Below are 18,346 nucleotides of genomic sequence, written 5' to 3' on the forward strand. Positions count from 1 at the left end.
GTTGGGATATTACTCATGTCTTCCACTGTGAAGACTGATGCAAAGTACTTATTAAGTTCTCCTGCTATTTCCTTATCTCCCATCACTAGGCTTCCAGCATCAGTTTGAAGTGGCCCAATGTCTACTCTTGCCTGTCATTTGTTTCTTATGTATTGAAGGAAACTTTTACTATCATTTCTAATATTACTGGCTAGCCTACCTTCATATTTGATCCTCTCCTTCCTTATTTCTCTCTTTGTTATCCTCTGTTTGTTTTTGTAGCCTTCCCAATCTTCTGATTTCCCAGTGCTCTTGGCCACTTTATAGGATCTCTCTTTTTCTTTGATAGATTTCCTGACTTCCTTTGTCAGCCATGGCTGTCTAATCCCTCCCCGGATAATCTTTCTCTTCTTGGGGATGAACCTCTGTACAGTGTCCTCAATTTTACTCAGAAACTCCTGCCATTTTTGCTCTACTGTCTTCCCTGCTAGGCTCTGCTTCCAGTCTATTTTCGTCAGTTCCTCTCTCATGCCCTCATAATTACCTTTATTTAACCTTTGGCCCTTTGATGCTTGGGATTTTTTTAACATTAATAAAGAACAGCACAGCATCACTCAAGGTTATTATGGTATTATTTTTAATGAGAGCAGAATGGCTGTATCTCCAATATAAAGCATCTTGGGGTATCAATTCGGCGAGGTGAGTTCAAGCCTAAAATGAGTTGCACTTGGATTTGTATACTTGAATTAACCTTGTGCCTTCTATTTTTGATTATGGACTTTTTAATGAGACATTAGTTTAAGTATCTCATAGTAAACATGATAATAAAATTCAAACTCATGGCCATCAAGGTGTAGTGTGTATATCTATACAATATTCCTGTGCTGTACTATCTAATATTGTTAGAAAAATAGCATGTACAGGGCAGTAGTTAAGACTGGAGAGAAATATAGTGGTATACACTGTTAATTTTAGGAACATTACAATTAGATACAGGTTAAAAATGAGCAAAGGATGTAGTTTCAAAGTTGATAGAAGTCATATAACTCAAATACAGTAGACAGTAAGAAGGTCGTTGACGCATTTCGGGACCCAGTTTTGCACCATGTGAAGTGTGATGGAGGGTTGTGAAGTTTTTACAGTATCGAAGGAGGGACTGTGGCCCATATTGTGGAGTTGTAAGCCAAGGTCCGCCTAATCCTCTGTACTTCCTAGCACCCTACCATTTGACCTTTGTTTTGTTAGTCCTCCCTAAATGTGTCACCTCACAGTTTTCAGGATTAAATTCCATTTGCCACATAAGTCCATCTGACCAGCCTGTTTATGTCATTCTGTCTAAGGCTTTGCTTCTTGCTGTTTACCACACCACCAATTTTCATGTCATCTGCGAACCTATTGACCATATGTTCATATCTAAGTTGTGAATGTACGCAACCAATAGCAAGGGACCCTGTAATGTGCCGTTGGGCACATGCTTCCAATCTCTCAAACATTGATCAGCGTCCGTTTGCTGCTTGCTACTAAACTAATTTTGGATTCAATTTGCCTGGATTCCATGGGTTCTTACATGTTCCTACCTTCTCAGAGGCCTTACTGAAGTTTATGTCGACTATTATCAATTGCACTACCCTCACCTGCAGATCAAGTCACCATATTGAAAAATTGGATCATACTTTTTAGATGTAATCTGACAATCCTGATTTTTCTTGATTTATCTTTGTCTCTAAGTGGAGGTTAAATCGGTCCCTCATTTTCCCAATCGTTTCTCTATCACTGGATTCATTGCCCAGTTGTTTCCTGATTCATCCTTATCAAGTTTGTCTGAGCCCCTGTCAGAGCTGTGTCCTCCCTTATCTCCAGTAGAGGGGAATTTATCGACTTTTGGACCTACAAATGCCTCATTCCTTTTGATACTGATTTGTTCACGTGTTGCAGTCTTCTTCCCTGATTTCTATACCTACATTGTCCCTCTTTATAGTGATACAAAGTACTAATTTAAACCCTCAGCTATACCCCAGCTCCCTGCACTCTTCGCCACTTATTCTCTCTTAATGGGCTCTACTCATTCCCTAGTTATTCTTTTGCCCCTGTTACACTTAGAAAATGCTTTTGGATTTTCCGTAATGTAACCCACCAATGTTTTGTCATGCCCCCTTCGCTCTCCTAATTTCGTTTAATTAGCTTTGTACGCTCCTGTATGATTTCTATTTTGGCGCCTTGGTAACTGCCAAAAAAAAGGTGTTTTCCGCCTTATTCCTTTTAAATTCCTTGACATCCAGGATTCTGTGGAGTTGTTGATCCTACTCTACGCTTTTTTTACAGAAACATGTTGGAGTTGCACTCTCTTTTCATGACTCCCACTGTTCTCAATGGATTTTCCAGTGAGTTGCTGCTGTCAGCCCATTTCTGGATAGATCCTGCCCTGTCACATTAACATTGTCTGTCCACCAGTTCAGAACCTTAATTTGTGGTTCAGCTTTGTCCTTATCTATCATAACCTTAACTCTTAAGAGTCATGATCACTATCACTGAAATGCTCCTCCATTGACATTTACTATTTGACTGGCTTTGTTTCCGATAAATAAGGTTTAGCACTACCTACTCTCACAAGACTTCCTATGTGTTATAATAAAAGGCTCTCCTGGACTAAATTTAAGAATTACTCCTTTCTCTAAGCCCAGTTTGACCCAGTTCATGTTGGGCAAGTTGAAATTCATTATACTGTATATTTATTCTGTGATTTTTACACTTTTGATTATTTGCCAATGCATTTGTCTTTCTATCCCTGAGTGATTGGAAATCTATATTATACCCCCACAAACTGATTCCCCCTTTCTTTGTTTTTGTTGTACCCATATGATCTCATTTGAGAAACTTTCTAAGACATCATTGCTCTTTCCTGCAGCCACTGACTTCTTGATCAATATTACAAAATCACCTCTGACCCATTTCCCATTAAATTGCAAGTTCTGTCCCTGTCTCTGTGATAGTAAGGATATCAAATCACTGTCCATTTAATTAACATCTTAACTTTTCTCTTACTCACTTGGAAAACTTGCAACAAAGTAAATGCTATCCAACCTTGTCTTGTTCCCTTGTGCTTGAACCTTATTATATCAATATTCAGACTGCCTTCTAGATTGAATGATGGTTCTTCCACACTTGACTGCTCATTATCCTCTACTATGTTAACACTTGGTATTACACCTCATGCAAAATCAGTTTAAACCTCCAACAACTGCATGTACAATAGCTTGGAATATAGTGTTTCAATTTAGGTACAACTGCTCTGCTTGTATAGGTCCTACTGTTCCAGAAATGGACCCAGTGCTTTTTAGTAGGAAGAGTGAAGAGAGGCAATATAAACTAAATACGGTAGTCTAATTTTAAGAGGTGAAACAGAAAAATGTAGTTGCTTTTAAGGAAAAAGACTACAGAATTCTTAGGTTTAGGAACTAATGTGAAGTTTGAAAGCCATGACATCATAAACTTTTGTAAATCTCTGGTTTGGCTCTGGTGAGCATACTCTGTCCAGTTTTGAACATTGTACTTGAGGAATGTGATGGCCTGAGAGAGAATGCAGTGAACATTTGCTAGAATGGTATCAAAGATGGAGAATGTATTGGGAGACACTAGAGAAAGGCAAGATTGATGTCTAAAATTGATGTTTGAACAATCATGGGTTTATCCTGAGTTAATAACGAGAAATTGTTTCTGATAGCAGAAGGATCGTTTATTGGAGTACACAGATTTAACATAATTCGAAGAATCAGAGATGCAAATATTCTTAGTGTTTACATGATTTTAACTGCATTGTCTGAAAGTGTGTTAGAGATAAATTCAACACTGATCTTCAATGGGGAATTGAATTAATAGTTGAAGGGGGAAATTATCAATGTTGTGAAGCAAGGGCAAGGCAGAATGTGATGCAGGAATTGGCTGAATGGCCTCCTTTTGTCCCTAATGGACCCCAATCATTCCATGGTTATTCTTTAGTTCCTACTATATGTATAAATTGCCTTCAGATTTTCCTTAATGTTACCCACCAGGGATTGACTGCGTGGCCTTCTCTTCTTAATTTTAATCTTTTTGAGAAGCATATTGTAAAATTAAAGTAGAAATATCAAAGTAAGCTTTAAAACATCAGGTGTTGCTAACCTATTGCATATGTTAAATTGTGACAAGCTGTGATATATTATGCATAAATTCATAACTTAGCTCATTCACCCTCACTTTTTCAAGTTGATGTTGCCTTTATATTTTTTGTTGATTGTGACTGGTATTTCACTAATCACCTTTTTGGATATCTGACAAGTGGTTCAACCTGGGGCAGAGCATACTTTTAATTCAGTCTGACTTTTAAACTGAGGCAGGGAAATTGGTTGTTATATCTGGCATAATTTATGACAAACTTTGCTTGCAGGGAATCATTGGAAGAGTTACAAGTACAGTTAAAAATATAGTACCTGGGTGGCTACAGAAGTACTTTGGGAAAACATCTAAGACAGAACCAGTTGAAGCAAGAGGGTCAATAAACAACCATGAAAATGATCCAATCATCGTAAATGAAACCCCATCATTTGATAATGGAAAGCACCAACCAGCACCAACAACCAGCAGGACAGCAGGTATTTGCACAAGTATAAATTTATACTCTCCATTTAAATAGATGCTTGACTGTAAAGAAATGTTGGGTTTACATGTATTTAATTAGCATAATTTAAATAATAAAATATTAAGCATGTGATAATTTGATTTCCAGTATGAAATATTATGAAGGAACCAATTTGTTCAATTATGATAACTACCCTTCACAACCCTGAGGAGACACCCTTTCTTCCACCTTATTTAAGAAAGTTTAGATGAAGTAATGGTTTCGCTTTAGACCTTTGCTTGGTTGAAAACTTAAATACACTTTCTTCACATTGTACAAGAATCAAATGTTTCATAACTGCCAGCTTGAATTTTGATGTTGCCATGCAGGGCCACGGATGTGGTCCATCAAACCTCCTGAACTGTGTTAAACCACAACGAGTTGCAGTACTTCGTGGTCTAACCCCAATATAGTACTATGCCAAATGAACCAACAACCTGATAGATGCCCTTTACTTATTCATTTGGAGAACAAGGAAGGAATCACCTTTAAAATGTGAGTGGTGTGTTTGATTTTTCACTGCTGCAAGTTTAACCCATTTTGCTGATCTGGTCTCCTCCAACTGTAGAAAGTAGTTGTAGAGAAATAATTCAATCATTTAAATCTTGCTGTTTGTGCTTGTTTGATTTAAATATAGCTTTCCTAAATTACAGTTATAGATTTTGATGTATGTTGGCAGTGTTATCTGCTTCAACCAAAATCTCTCGTAATGCATTCCACAACTTAACAATGTGTGCAACAACACTGTTTCTCATGTCCTAAATGTTTTATAGGTAACTTTGTCCATATGCTCCCTTTTTCTAGATCAACGTGTGAAAAGTAGTCTTTTTCTTTAACACAACACACTCAATTTCCTCTTTTAATGAGATCAGCCACCATTTTTTCAAAGCTTTATATATATTTGTCAGAGCAGACAAAATCCATGGGAAGTGCCCTCTTTGTTACTGGTGGGCAATGAATCATTTGGAGGAAAGTCAGACTGTTAGCAGGACTCTAAATATAGTAAACCAAAATTAGAAAAAAGGTGATGAGAAAGCAAACATCAAATAGGATCTGAATGGAAAATGTTGAGGCGTTATAAAGGCACTTTCTGAATGCATGTAATGTTGATTTAAATCACAAGTTATGATTTTATTGCCAATACAGAGACATCACTACAAGGTTTCTTAGATTGAGAACTGAATTATCCATGGATATTTGGCATTTAACAAGGACAGGTAAAAGGGAAAAAGTTGTGGGGTAGTGTTCTTAATAAGGTCACACTAGTAAGCAATGATCCTGGTGTAAAGGTTCAAAATGTCGAATCAGTTTAGGTAGAGTGAGCGCAGCGAATGGTGGCTTTTATTGGTGGGAATTGCTTTGTGGGCTAATCAACAGTAATAGTCAATATTAGGACCTTAAAGATGTATGTAATGTGGGTTACTTGGTAATAATGGTTGATGTCAATTTGCACATGGACTGGGTAAACCTAATCAGCAATGATTCTGTGGTATGAATTCCTGAATTATGTAAGAAGTGGGATTCTGGAACAATATGTTAAAGAACCAATTTCGAATGGGCTATTTTGAATTTAGCTAGGACTAATTAAGAACCTTGCGAAGAAACATTTGGGAAATAGTGACCATTAATTTTGAATGTATTGTAACTCATTGTGATAATGTTGTATTTGAACATAGAAGGCTATGAAGATACAAGTGACATGTTGGCCATGGTGGATTTCAAAAATACAGTAAAAGGTTGGATAGGCAATGGTAATTTTTTTAAAAAGTGCATACTCCCAAAGGAAAAGTGAATCAACTGTGGCTAATGAAAGATTGTTTTAGATCAAAGGAAGTAGTTATAAGATGTCAGAAAAAGTGGTAAGACTGAGGATTTGGCGCAATTTAAATCCCAGCAAAAGAGGATCAAGAAAGTGATTTTTGAAAAGGGGAAAAAAAATATATATATATAATATGTAAGCTAGCAAGAAGCATAAAGGCAGACTGTAAATGTTTCTTTAGGAATGTGAAAAGGAAAAGATTAGTTAGGACAAATGGGAGCCAGTTACACTTCGAGCCAGGAGAATATTTTGTAGTGCACAATTGAAATTGGTGGGAAACTTAACAGTTACCTTTCATATGTCTTTATTGAGGTCAATATCCAAACTTTTCCAGAAATACTCGGTAACCAAGGGACTTGTGAAACTGTAAGAGACTAGTATTAATACAGGCTAAGTACTTGAACAGTTTGGGCTGAAGGTTGATACATTTGCCTGTGCCAGATAAACTGCACTTGGAGTGATGAAGGAGGTGACTATAGAGATAGTAGATATATTAACCAATACTTTGCAAATATTACAAAGAATGAAGAACTACAGATCTGTCTGTTTGATAGTTGGACATGTACAAAAGAATTGTAAAGTTGAGCAGAATCACCAAATATTTGTGAGAGAGAAGTAAAATTTGACAAATGTGTTGGAACCTCCTGAAGATCTTTCTAGTAGCATCGGTAAATGGAACCAGTTGAGCAGGTGGGACATTTAGTAACACACTCAAATGACTTGAAATGGTGAACAGAAAGCAGAGACTAGGGATCACTGTCAAGATGGTAGGCCAGTGGGCCACCATGATTAATCTATATTCACAGTTGTTTGTAATCTTTATAAATTATTATGATGTGGAAACCAATGGTAATATTGCATATCTGATGCAAAATTGGGGAGGAATGCAAGCTATGATGAAAGTGTAAGGAGACTTCAGGATTTGGGCAGGCTAAATGAAGGGAGTAGAATATGGCAAACCAAATATAATGTAGATAATTGTGAAGTTTCCTCTTTTGATAGAGGAAAAAGCAGAATATTTCTTCAATTGAGAGGGGTTAGGAAATGGTAATGGGTAGAGGGAGCTGCATGTCGGTTCTCATGAGTCACTCAAAGCTAGCATGCAGTTGCAGCAAGCGGTCAGGAAACCAAATGATACAGGGAAATCCAAGATGTACATCATCACAATACGTTTGTTTTGCACTAACTGACTTTGAGGAAGTAAATGTAAAATTTCTCGATCGTTTGTTGCATTGTTTTCAGCTTAGGTCAGCTTTGTATAGAAAATATAACTTAATGGTAAGTTACAACTGCCTGCTTCTGAGTCACATTGTTTCTCATGTTGTTCATAGCAAGTGCCAGTCGTAATCAATGTGAACTTCTTATCAGAAATTATCATTGCAATCTTTGAACAATGAGTAACAGGTGTTGTGCTAGTGTAGGTGAAGTTGAAAGTACAATAGAATTACATGTTAAATTAAAAATCGTAAAGGTAGAAAAGGATAATGTGTATTTGATATTGGGTACTATTTGAATCTTGAGTATAATCTTATACGATTATCAAGAATGCTGCTCAAATGAAACATAAAGCTAGCTACTTTAAAGCGTACCGAGGTTAATATAACAAGGCAGAGAACTGTTATCATGGAAAAAAATAGAACAATTGCTGGTGTTAAGCATTGAGGATTTGCACAAAAACACTCTGATCAACTTAGCCCTTATTCAGGATAACGCCCTAAGACTTCCAACTATGTCTCTGTCCTCCACAGAATCTTGTCCCAGCACCCCTCAAAAATTATAAGTTAAAATAAATTATTTTAAAAATGCAGTTTGTGCTTTCTTATGTTAATAACGGTTTTCTGTTTGAGTCATTGCTAACAAAATTACAGATAGAATCATAGAGATGTACAGCATGGAAACAGACCCTTCGGTCCATGCCGACCAGACATCCCAACCCAATCTAGTCCCACCCGTCAGCACCCTCCAATCCCTTCCTATTCATATACCCATCCAAACGCATTTTAAATGTTGCAATTGTACCAGCCTCCTCCACTTCCTCTGGCATATTTTACAGGAGTGTGTATATTGTATTCTACAGTATAGTACACACAATATATTTTGGTTGTTAGGTATGAAATACAACAACTTCCTAAGTTTCAATCCCTTTCCATTTCGTTCTCCACTGTTTTGTATGGGAGACATTATCACGATGAATCACATAGATGGCTTTAATGCTTTTATGGTCCTTCTTCCTTCATATTTACATTATTCTGCTGTGGATATATTCCTCAATATAAGTAATTTTGCTTTCAGTTGCACTTCTTTGTTCAACAGCACTGATTTTATATTGAAAGGCCTCCTGTTCTTTGCCTTCATTGTAAGGGAATCGGAATACAGAGGTGAAGATGCCTGCTGTAAATGTGTAGAGGGTTTTGAGACCACATCTGTAGTATTGTGCAATTTTGGTCCTTTATTTAAATATAAAGTTGGATATGCTTGCCATGGAGGGAGTGTAGTGGAGGTTCACCAGACTAGTCAGGATTATTTTAAGCGTAGAGATTGAACAAACTAGCATTATTATGAATATCTGAACAAGGAGCAGGAGTAGAACATTTTGCACATGATACTCCTGTGGTCCTAATGAGTTTTGTTAGGTTCAACATTGCATCTCTCTTGTGCTGCTTCAAATAATATCCTGAATTCCATTGGTCTTTTATGGCCTCTTCCACTGGAGGTGCTGCTTTTAATGGTTCGTGAACCTAAAATCCATCACTCCCCTCAAAAATCTCTGCTCATCCACAAAACTTGTCTTTTGCGAATTCAACTTTGTTTTTGCCAAACTTCTGACTGCCTTTTTCTTTTGGACATGACCTTAAACCTTCTGCAACTTCATTTTGGACCTTAATTATTTAAAATAATTCCTGTTGGCAAATTTGGCTGCTGCCCCTGCAGTGTGTTATAGCCAAATTATTGATGCATACAGTGAACAGAATACAATGGGATACTATCTACATCCAATCACTCAAACCACTGTCAACATTCTCTTAGTCTCTTTTAATTTTCCACCCTTTTACTCTCACTAATTCCATTCCTTTTAATCTTACCTAATTACTTTTGAAAGAACCTATTTGACAAAATAACATTCCAAAAATACCACTTGGTCTGAAATTCCTTATCCATTATATAATCACATCCTCAAAGAAATCAGGTTTGTCAGTTGATCTGTCAAAATCCATGTTGACTGATGACAATTCGATGCATGCCTAAATGTTAAATTGAAACTTTATTTAATAACTTCTCAGATTTCTGCTTATTTTCTAATAAATTCATTAACCTTGCCTTGGGTTTAAAAAAATCTTTTTGCTGGTGTTAAAAATCTGCAATACCTTGCTATTTCTTAATTTTTTTTTATTCTTCTCATGTTTCCTCTTTATCCCTTTCACAAACTCTTCTCATTTAGTTGTGTTATTCTATGTATGCCTTCTTAAATTTGTCTTATTGCTATCTTTATTGCATTCTGAATTTTGACACAGCCTTCCATGGTATATATTTATTTTAAAAGTTTGTAGCATTTTGAAAAAAGATACTTTGTTACCTCATGTGTCTTTGCATCTCACGTCGGTTGATTCATCTTTTGTCTTTGTGTCCATCTACATCAAATCTTCCCTTTTTTAACCAATCCTTTTCTGTATTTCCTAAAATGCATACTAACCTGATTTTTTTTTTACTTTGCACAGCTGCTCACTTTGCAGCCAAGTTTCGTTAGTGTTATAATGGTAACTCATGATCTGTAAAAGGGGAATAACAGCATCATGTTAGAATTGTACGTGTGCTGGCTCAATTTTTAAAAAAGAATTAACATCTTCCATTTTACTTTTCACTTTCACAGTAAGCACAGCATCAAGCAAATCTGCTTTAAATTTCTCGGAAATGCTTCTTCTGCGACCAGCTCTCAGTCGAGCACACATTAATTGTGCTGCACTAGATACTCCAGCGCATGATTGCCAACCATCCACATCCTCCTCTTTTCCTATTGGCAATTCAGGATTCTCACTGGTAAAGGAAATCAAAGATTCTGGCTCGCTACATGAAGATGATAACATCTCCACAACAAGTGGTTTCTCTTCCCGAGCTTCTGATAAGGGTAAAGAATTCTTCTTTGCAAGAATTTTAAGGTGTAACAAACATTTGCACTTTCAAAAAGCTTATTTCATAAGTTTACTATAGTTACGGTAACCTTTACATGTTCTCTCCATTACATGATTGTTGAATAGCCTTAAAGTTTGTGTTTTAGGATGGAAGAAACATCTTTTACATGCACATACTTAACTTTAGGTTCGACTGATGCTTAAATATTGCACGGGTCTTGATCTGTTCCGTTATAGGAAGGGCATTTAATTCAAGGAAATGGTGCAATTAACAAAACTTATAAAAGATGCAGCAGAAATAATGAATTACACTGGGCTAGGGTAAGAAAATATCTAAATGTGATTTAGAACAATTGGCAAGGTTTTGACAAAGGAAAAATCATGTTTAATAAATTCATTACCTGTTTTTAAAGGAGTGACCTGCACTATGGATAAAGGTGTTTGTGTGGACATACTACATTTAGATTTCTAGAAGCATTGATAAGATGCCTTATCAGTGGTTACAGAAAATAAAAGTTCAGTGTGTCGTGGATAACATATTGGCATGGATAGAAGATTGGCAGACAACAGTGTTCATAAATGGTCTTTGGTAGAATATGGCCTCATGTTTTGCAATTTAGATCAATGCCTTCACTCCCTTCATTTAAGTCATTGTTGCTGAATTTGCATATAGTACCAAGATGGCTAGGGAGGTATGTTGTGAAGCAGACATAGGACATTGCACAGATGTAGATAAATTACAGTGAGTGGGTAAATTTCAAACAGATGAGGTACAACACAGAGAAATGTGAAGTTTACTTAAGCAGGGCGAATCAAAAAGCACAATATTACTTAAATGAAAAATGAATGTAGAATTCTGAGCCACAGGTGTTTAGTGCGAGAGGCACAAAATTTAGAATGCCGGATTCAGGAAGCTATATATCCATTTATAGAGCGAGGATATTTGAGACCTCATCTTGAATACTGTGAACTTTTAGTCTCCTTGTTTATGGAAGGATGAAAATGCATTGGAGGCTTGTCTTATGAGAATAAATTGGATAGAATAGGTTTGTTTTTATTTGGTAGAGTGAGGGGTGATTGAAGTTTATAACATCTTGAATGGTCTTGACAAGATGATCATGTGAAGAGTGCTTCCTGTTATGGGTCAGAACAAGAAGCATTCTTTTTAAAAATTTTGGGTGAGAGATGAGAATTTTTTGAGGGTTGATCAATTTTGGAACATTTTTTGCATCAGAAGATGAAGGAAGCAAGGCTATTTAATATTTTAACATGTATAGGTACATTCTTGTTGGGCAAGGGAATCCGATGCAATTGTGAGTATATGGGAATGTGAAATTTAAAATAAACCATTCAGGCATTATCTTACTGAATGCTGGAGTAGGTTCAAGGTGTTGAATAATCTTCTTGTACAACTTATCCCAGTTTCGATTCCAGCCTTGGGCAACTGTCTATGCGGAGTTTGCACATTCTCCCTGTGTCTGTGTGGGTTTCCTCCGGCTGCTCCGGTTTCCTCCCACAGTCCAAAGATGTGCAGGTCAGGTGAATTGGCCATACTAAATTGCCCATTGTGTTAGGTCAGAGGGAAATGGGTCTGGGTGGGTTTCTCTTCCGAGGGTTGGTATGGACTTGTTGGGCTGAAGGGCCTGTTTCCATACTGTTGGTAATCTAATCTAATCATCTCCTGTAGAGAGCCAGTAAAGGTCAGAAAGGGGATGATGGATGAATTACAGTTTTAGAACATAGAACAGCACAGAACAGTCCCTTCAGCCCACGATGTTGTGCCGACCACTGATTCTCATGTATGCACTCTCAAATTTCTGTGACCATATGCATGTCCAGTAGTCTCTTAAATGTCCCCAATGACCTTGCTTCCACAACTGCTGCTGGCAACGCATTCCATGCTCTCTCAACTCTGTGTAAAGAACCCGCCTCTGACATCCCCTCTATACTTTCCTCCAACCAGCTTAAAACTATGACCCCTCGTGTTAGACATTTCTGCCCTGGGAAATAGTCTCTGGCTATCAACTTTATCTATGCCTCTCATTATCTTGAATACCTCAATTAGGTCCCCTCTCCTCCTCCTTTTCTCCAATGAAGCAAGCTAGTCCTGAAATGGTGAAAAGTTGTGGTTCTGTTCGCCGAGCTGGGAATTTGTGTTGCAGACGTTTCGTCCCCTGTCTAGATGACATCCTTAGTGCTTGGGAGCCTCATGTGAAGCGCTTCTGTGATGTTTCCTCCGGCATTTATAGTGATTTGTACTTGCCGCTTTGGCTTGTCCTATAATAGTAGTGTTGTCCCAGTCGAACTCATGTTGCTTGTCGTGCCATGACAAGTCAAACCGAGAACAGCTAGGGAATTCCTAGAGGCATGGCACTCATCCACAGATTCAATCAATAAGCACATCGACCTGGACCCAATATACCGGCCGCAGCAGCAGACAGCTGGAACTGACAACCGGAAGCGGCAGGTACAAGTCACTATAAATGCCGGAGGAACCATCACAGGAGGCTCCCAAACACTGAGAATGTCACCTAGACAGGGGACGAAACGTCTGCAACACAAATTCCCAGCTCGGCGAACAGAATCACAACAACGAGCACCCGAGCTACAAATCTTCTCCCAAACTTTGAATGGTGAAAGGTGCTATGGTGATTCGTTTTATATGTTTTTTTGTTCTTTCTCTGTTTTTCTGGGAAAAAAATTGTACCAACTCAATACTGGAATTTAATCCACCTGCCCTAATATGGCCAAACCAATTACTCCAGTCTGCAGGGTTTCATGGCCTCAAAAATGCACAACATGTGCATTGTTGTTCCGAACATTTTCAGGGTGGATTTGCCTACTGTCTCATGTATTTTTGCGTTGTTCCATCTAGAAATATGGCTCAGTAATAAAACTGGCTGCCCTTATACTTGCATTCAAAGCGCACCATCGCTTTAATGATTGGAAGCTTGTTTGTAAATTAAGGTTTTATTTTTATTTGTTGTAAATGTTGCAGATGTGATAACATCAAGGAATGCATTACCACATTTGTGGTCCCCAGACGGGGAGCGGTCTCATTCCGTTCCCCAGCAACCTGCTGTGAGCTTGAAAAAGCCATCTTTTAATTTGTCTGCATTTGGAAGTTCACCTCCAGTAAGTACAATTACGAAAAATTGATGTTGTTTGTAATCATTAAATAGTCACCATATAATGAAAACTTGTGAAATTCAAAATACTCTTGCTTTTCCAGTCTTTTATTAGTACTTCTTTACTAAATTCAAGCCAGCTTGGGGATTCTCCTTTCTATCCTGGCAAGACTACTTATGGTGGGGCAGCAGCAGCAGTAGGAAGAACTTCTCAAACTCGAAGTACACCGTATCAGGTAAAGCGAACTGCTGAATCAATGCTGCTTTTCTCTTTTTGTTTCTTTATCTGCATGTTTTTGTTCTTCGACATGAAAATCAGTGATTGAAAAGGATTATTTGAAGTTGGGGCTGAAGGGGTTGGCTTATGAGGAGAACTTGCTGATTGGAATTGTGAATTTCAGTGCGGTTTAACAGGGTAGTTACTGAGGGGGTGATTATCCTTGGATATTTTAGAGCTAGGGTGGACAACGTGATTTTAAAATGGGAAGTCTCCTGTTTAAGTTTGAGGTGCAAAATTTCTTAAGAGTTTTACATCTTTGGAGTTCATTGAGCAGCATTAAAAACGTTCAGGGCTGAATCAGACATGACTTTATCAATAAAGAAAATCGCAATTTTGGTGAACAGGCTGCAAAATGAAGTTGTGATCCCATTCAAATCATCTATGATCTTTGTTGAATGGATGAACAGACTCAAGGTACCTTTTTTTTTGAGATCCTAGTTTTTTAAATAGCTGCTGTAATTCAAAATATAACCCCGACTTGCGTCAAACAGACAGACCTACTGGTCTAAGAATTTATAATATTTGCATCTTCTGTTATATGTTCATTTTCTTAAGTAATGATAAATTTCTCCAAAGTAGAAATTCCAGTACAAAACTCCAGGGTCTGATGGTTCCTTGACTTCCATGCTGGTTTAAAACACAGTTTATAATTTTAAAACGTTGTGTTGATGAGATAATCTTAGAATTATTTTTGTACTACTGCCATGGAGTTTCGAAAAGAATGCACTGACCCATTTTTTAATATTTTGTAATCCACCTGTTCAGAGATGGTATCTCACCTCTGGAGCAGGTGTCACTTGAATCGAGTGTAAATGCCACTGTATCACGAGCCAGAGTAATGCATTTATTTATTTTACTTTTTGTTTCCAGAAGTGTTATTACACAGTACAGTACTGAACATTTTTTCCACCAACAAATCACCTGTTTTTTTAGTCTATTAACCAACACCAGCAGTAAATCATTTGTGTTTTCCAATTAATTTATTTACATGCAAAGGTCATTCAGGGCAAAGCAGACCAAGGGTGAAGGGTAGTGACCCATTTATATCTTAGAAAACTCAAATTAAAAACCATCCCCTGTTTGACCTTATGGGTTACTTAATGTTGATTTATGTTTGGCTCGCAAAAAAGATTTTCGCTTGTATGGTGGTGTAAAAGATGAAATAAGTTCAACTGAATTGACATCTTCTTGATTTTGTATTAGGTGCAAAATTGCCTTAAAGTGTTGCATAAAGTAGTACCAAGCTAACTTTCAAACACCAAAGTTGGTGAACACAAGCAGTATGCCAGAGCACCTTCAAATTTCACATTATACAAAGTTTGGCCACTTCTATGATTGCAAAAATATATCAACAGCCATAGCTCTTCATTACCTGGAAATTTTTTTGGAACATCCTGAAGTGTTGGAAGGTGCTATTTAAGTGTACATCGGTTTGTTTATATGTTTAAGTATAAATGTTTGGAGCTGTATTTGAGTTCATTGGACAGCATCATGTCTTTAATGTAACTCTGTACAGTTTATTTGCACAGTTCTAAAAGTAGATATTGGCATCAAAAGTAGAAGCATGTGTCCACAGGAGCACTACGTTATTTGTTCTAATGTGATTTGCACATGGAGGAAAAATGCATATGCCCAGTCAATCTGGAATGCAATTTTGACTGTATTAAATTTCTTGTGAAGGATTCTGTGGTGTCCAGTGCACCTGTTTTCTGCCAGTCAACACACCACCGCCATGGTTCAAATGTGCGTGCCTTGTTTCTGTACAGAACATGCAATATTGAGATGGTTCTCGCATTCACACAACAGATGGAAAGGGAAGGAAACACAACTTATTAATGTCTTTTAATTACAATATGTACTGCAAATCCCCCTGCAACCCTGAGTCCCCTGAAGATTTGAACAAGTGTCAAGTGTTTGTACCTCTCATTAGTTTTAAATATAAGACAATTAAGATGAGAGTTCTACATATGCGTGGTTCTACATATTTTCACAAAATTTATGAATCTAACCACCAGGTGCCAATAAGGAGACAGATGAAAGCAAAACCAGCAAGTTCACCATCTTATGGAGTGACGAGTGCTACTGCCAGACGTATCCTTCAATCTTTAGAAAAGATGTCAAGTCCTTTAGCTGTAAGTCTTCATATTACTTCATGGTTTCCACCAGGTGATTTGAACTTCATAAGTCCATTGTCCTGTAAAATATTTGAATTATTTCGGATGCAGTTGATGGAATTCTATTATCAAAAAACCTGCACTGCAAATAAATTAATTGTCATTGGCTGAGTTTCCAGGTTTGTCTAAGTGTAAGTCTAATCCTTTTTATAAATTCAAAATGCTGTGGATACTGGAAATCTGAAATCAAAATCAAAAGTACTGGAGCACCTGTGGAGTGTGAAACACAGTTAACGTTTCAAGTCCAATATGACTACTTTATATTACTTCGCATTTTTTTGTTGATGTGCTGGTGTTCCCAGCATACAGACAATTCCTAAACTAGTTCCCATCTTGCAAGAATGCCCAAACAAAATCTCCAGCAAAACAATTCTGCATCACAATTTATGTTTCTCTTGGTTCGGTCGTTTCATTGTGTTAAAGAATTAATAGAATCCGTTATTTAAATCTTACATGTTTACATTTAAAATTGGTCATAGAAATAAATCACTTTTTGAAGGATTAATCTCTGTGTATTTCAATTCCATGAGGATTCACTAGTCAGAAGTTTAATACTTTGGCATTTGCAATTTGTGTATGGTATTTTTTATTATATTTAAATAAAATGGTTTGTAAAGTTTGTGCCATTTAGGTACAGGCAATATATGCTAACCTAACCACTGATGCCCACATCATGTGCGTTTTTTTAAAATCCTTTTTTTAACAGACAAAATATGACATGACACATTAAGCATAATGCTGACCCCCTTTTACGAGTAGGGAATTATGATGAAAGCAAGGCACTTCGCAAGGAACGAAGTTAAAGGGAACCACAATAAGATGTCAGACAGTGCTACTTGAAGTTGTGATAAGTCTTACACTTGGCTTTTGGTGTGAAGAAGAAACAGTGATGCTAGATGAGGTGGATTAGCTATGCTAAATTGCCCTGTGGTGTTCAAGGATGTGCAACATGGGGGGATTAGTCAATGTAAATGTGGGGCTGGCGAAATCTGGGAGGAGGAGCTTGGTCTGGGTGAGATTCTCTTCAGGGGGTCGGTGCAGTCTCGATTGGCCGATTGGTCTCTTTCCACTGTGTGGAGGTTCTATGATCCTAACAAGGGGAATAAAATACTTAAATTATTGAAGGGAAACTATTTTTAAATGTTATTTTCTATGCTTTCAGGATGCTAAAAGAATTCCTTCAACAGTGACATCTCCATTGTCCATGGTAAGTCTCTGGCAGTTTTCTATGAGAATTGGATTTTCTTGGCTTTCACAGCATTGTCTTGAGATTTACTTTTCATTTCCAGGTTTACTTTGCATTAAGTTGCCCTAAGCTTGCTTTATAAATGTTGTCAATTTATTCTTTGAGAGATTCTAAATCTTAACATAATTGCAGTTTTAAGGTATTAACAATGAACGTCAATTAATTTATTGTAAGGCATGTTTTGATATTCTAAGGATCTCAAAAATACTGTTAGTGTAGGACTTCTGTCATTGGATACCTGGAAAATTAAGAGTATCTGTAAGCGTGCAGCCTCTTTCAGCTCTTTAAACATAGATGTCGTTCTCCTATAACGCTTTCTCCTATTTGGCTTTAATGTGATTCGTGAAACACAAACTTTTAAAGTGTGTGTTGGCAATAATGTGATTATTTTGCCAACATTTTGTTTTGAACGATTTTTGTATAGCGTGGGGTCACACAGGAAAGCGACTACCATGTAACAGCAGAGCTACCTGTATTTGAGCACCAGAACCACTTACTTGATTGCCACGCGTGGGATATTCATTATAATTTTGCTAACAGCACTCAAGCTCAGTGTGTTGATTAAAATTGTTTATAAGAGGGGGCAGAATAATTTAAAACTGCCTCTCCCTCTACTCTTTATCTGAATTAATATTTTATTCTTCCATAGCTCTAATCATGCTTATGCGTTTTGTTTCAGTCCTTGGAGAAAAGTACCATTGATGCAACTGGTTGGCAGTCCAAAGTGAGAAAGGTAGAATGTTGTGCATCCTTTATTATAAATGTGGACATTGTCTTTGAAGGTCTGACTTGGAAAATGTAACTTGAAAGGGGGTCTTTTCTACTGCTTATTTTTAAAAAAAAAAAAGTGAGCTGTATTTTCATGTTGAATCCATAAAGGTTTGATACATTATCTGGCAACACTTTATTCATTTTGTCTTTGAACTGGGGGATGGAGAT

The 18,346-nt window shown here is 37.2% G+C and overlaps 1 protein-coding gene across 2 annotated transcripts in view; it reads left to right on the forward strand.

Annotated features, from left to right (window-relative positions):
• The window catches only part of nup153 (nucleoporin 153), a 78,492-nt gene that overhangs the window by 7,520 nt on the left and 52,626 nt on the right, over positions 1-18,346 (forward strand). The window contains exons 2-8 of one of the 2 annotated variants that reach the window (XM_087978628.1): positions 4,403-4,607; positions 10,321-10,575; positions 13,578-13,714; positions 13,812-13,943; positions 16,003-16,119; positions 17,324-17,368; positions 18,087-18,140. In XM_087978628.1, the coding sequence (XP_087834754.1) occupies positions 4,403-4,607; positions 10,321-10,575; positions 13,578-13,714; positions 13,812-13,943; positions 16,003-16,119; positions 17,324-17,368; positions 18,087-18,140 (945 nt within the window). Of the gene's footprint in view, positions 1-4,402; positions 4,608-4,988; positions 5,129-10,320; positions 10,576-13,577; positions 13,715-13,811; positions 13,944-16,002; positions 16,120-17,323; positions 17,369-18,086; positions 18,141-18,346 lie in introns of those variants that run through there. The other variant, XM_087978629.1, reaches the window with a different exon arrangement.

The sequence above is a fragment of the Chiloscyllium plagiosum genome, unplaced genomic scaffold (assembly GCF_037043375.1).
Source record: "Chiloscyllium plagiosum isolate Xiang-an unplaced genomic scaffold, Cpla_swu_hap1 HiC_scaffold_34, whole genome shotgun sequence".
Classification (NCBI taxonomy): domain Eukaryota; kingdom Metazoa; phylum Chordata; class Chondrichthyes; order Orectolobiformes; family Hemiscylliidae; genus Chiloscyllium; species Chiloscyllium plagiosum.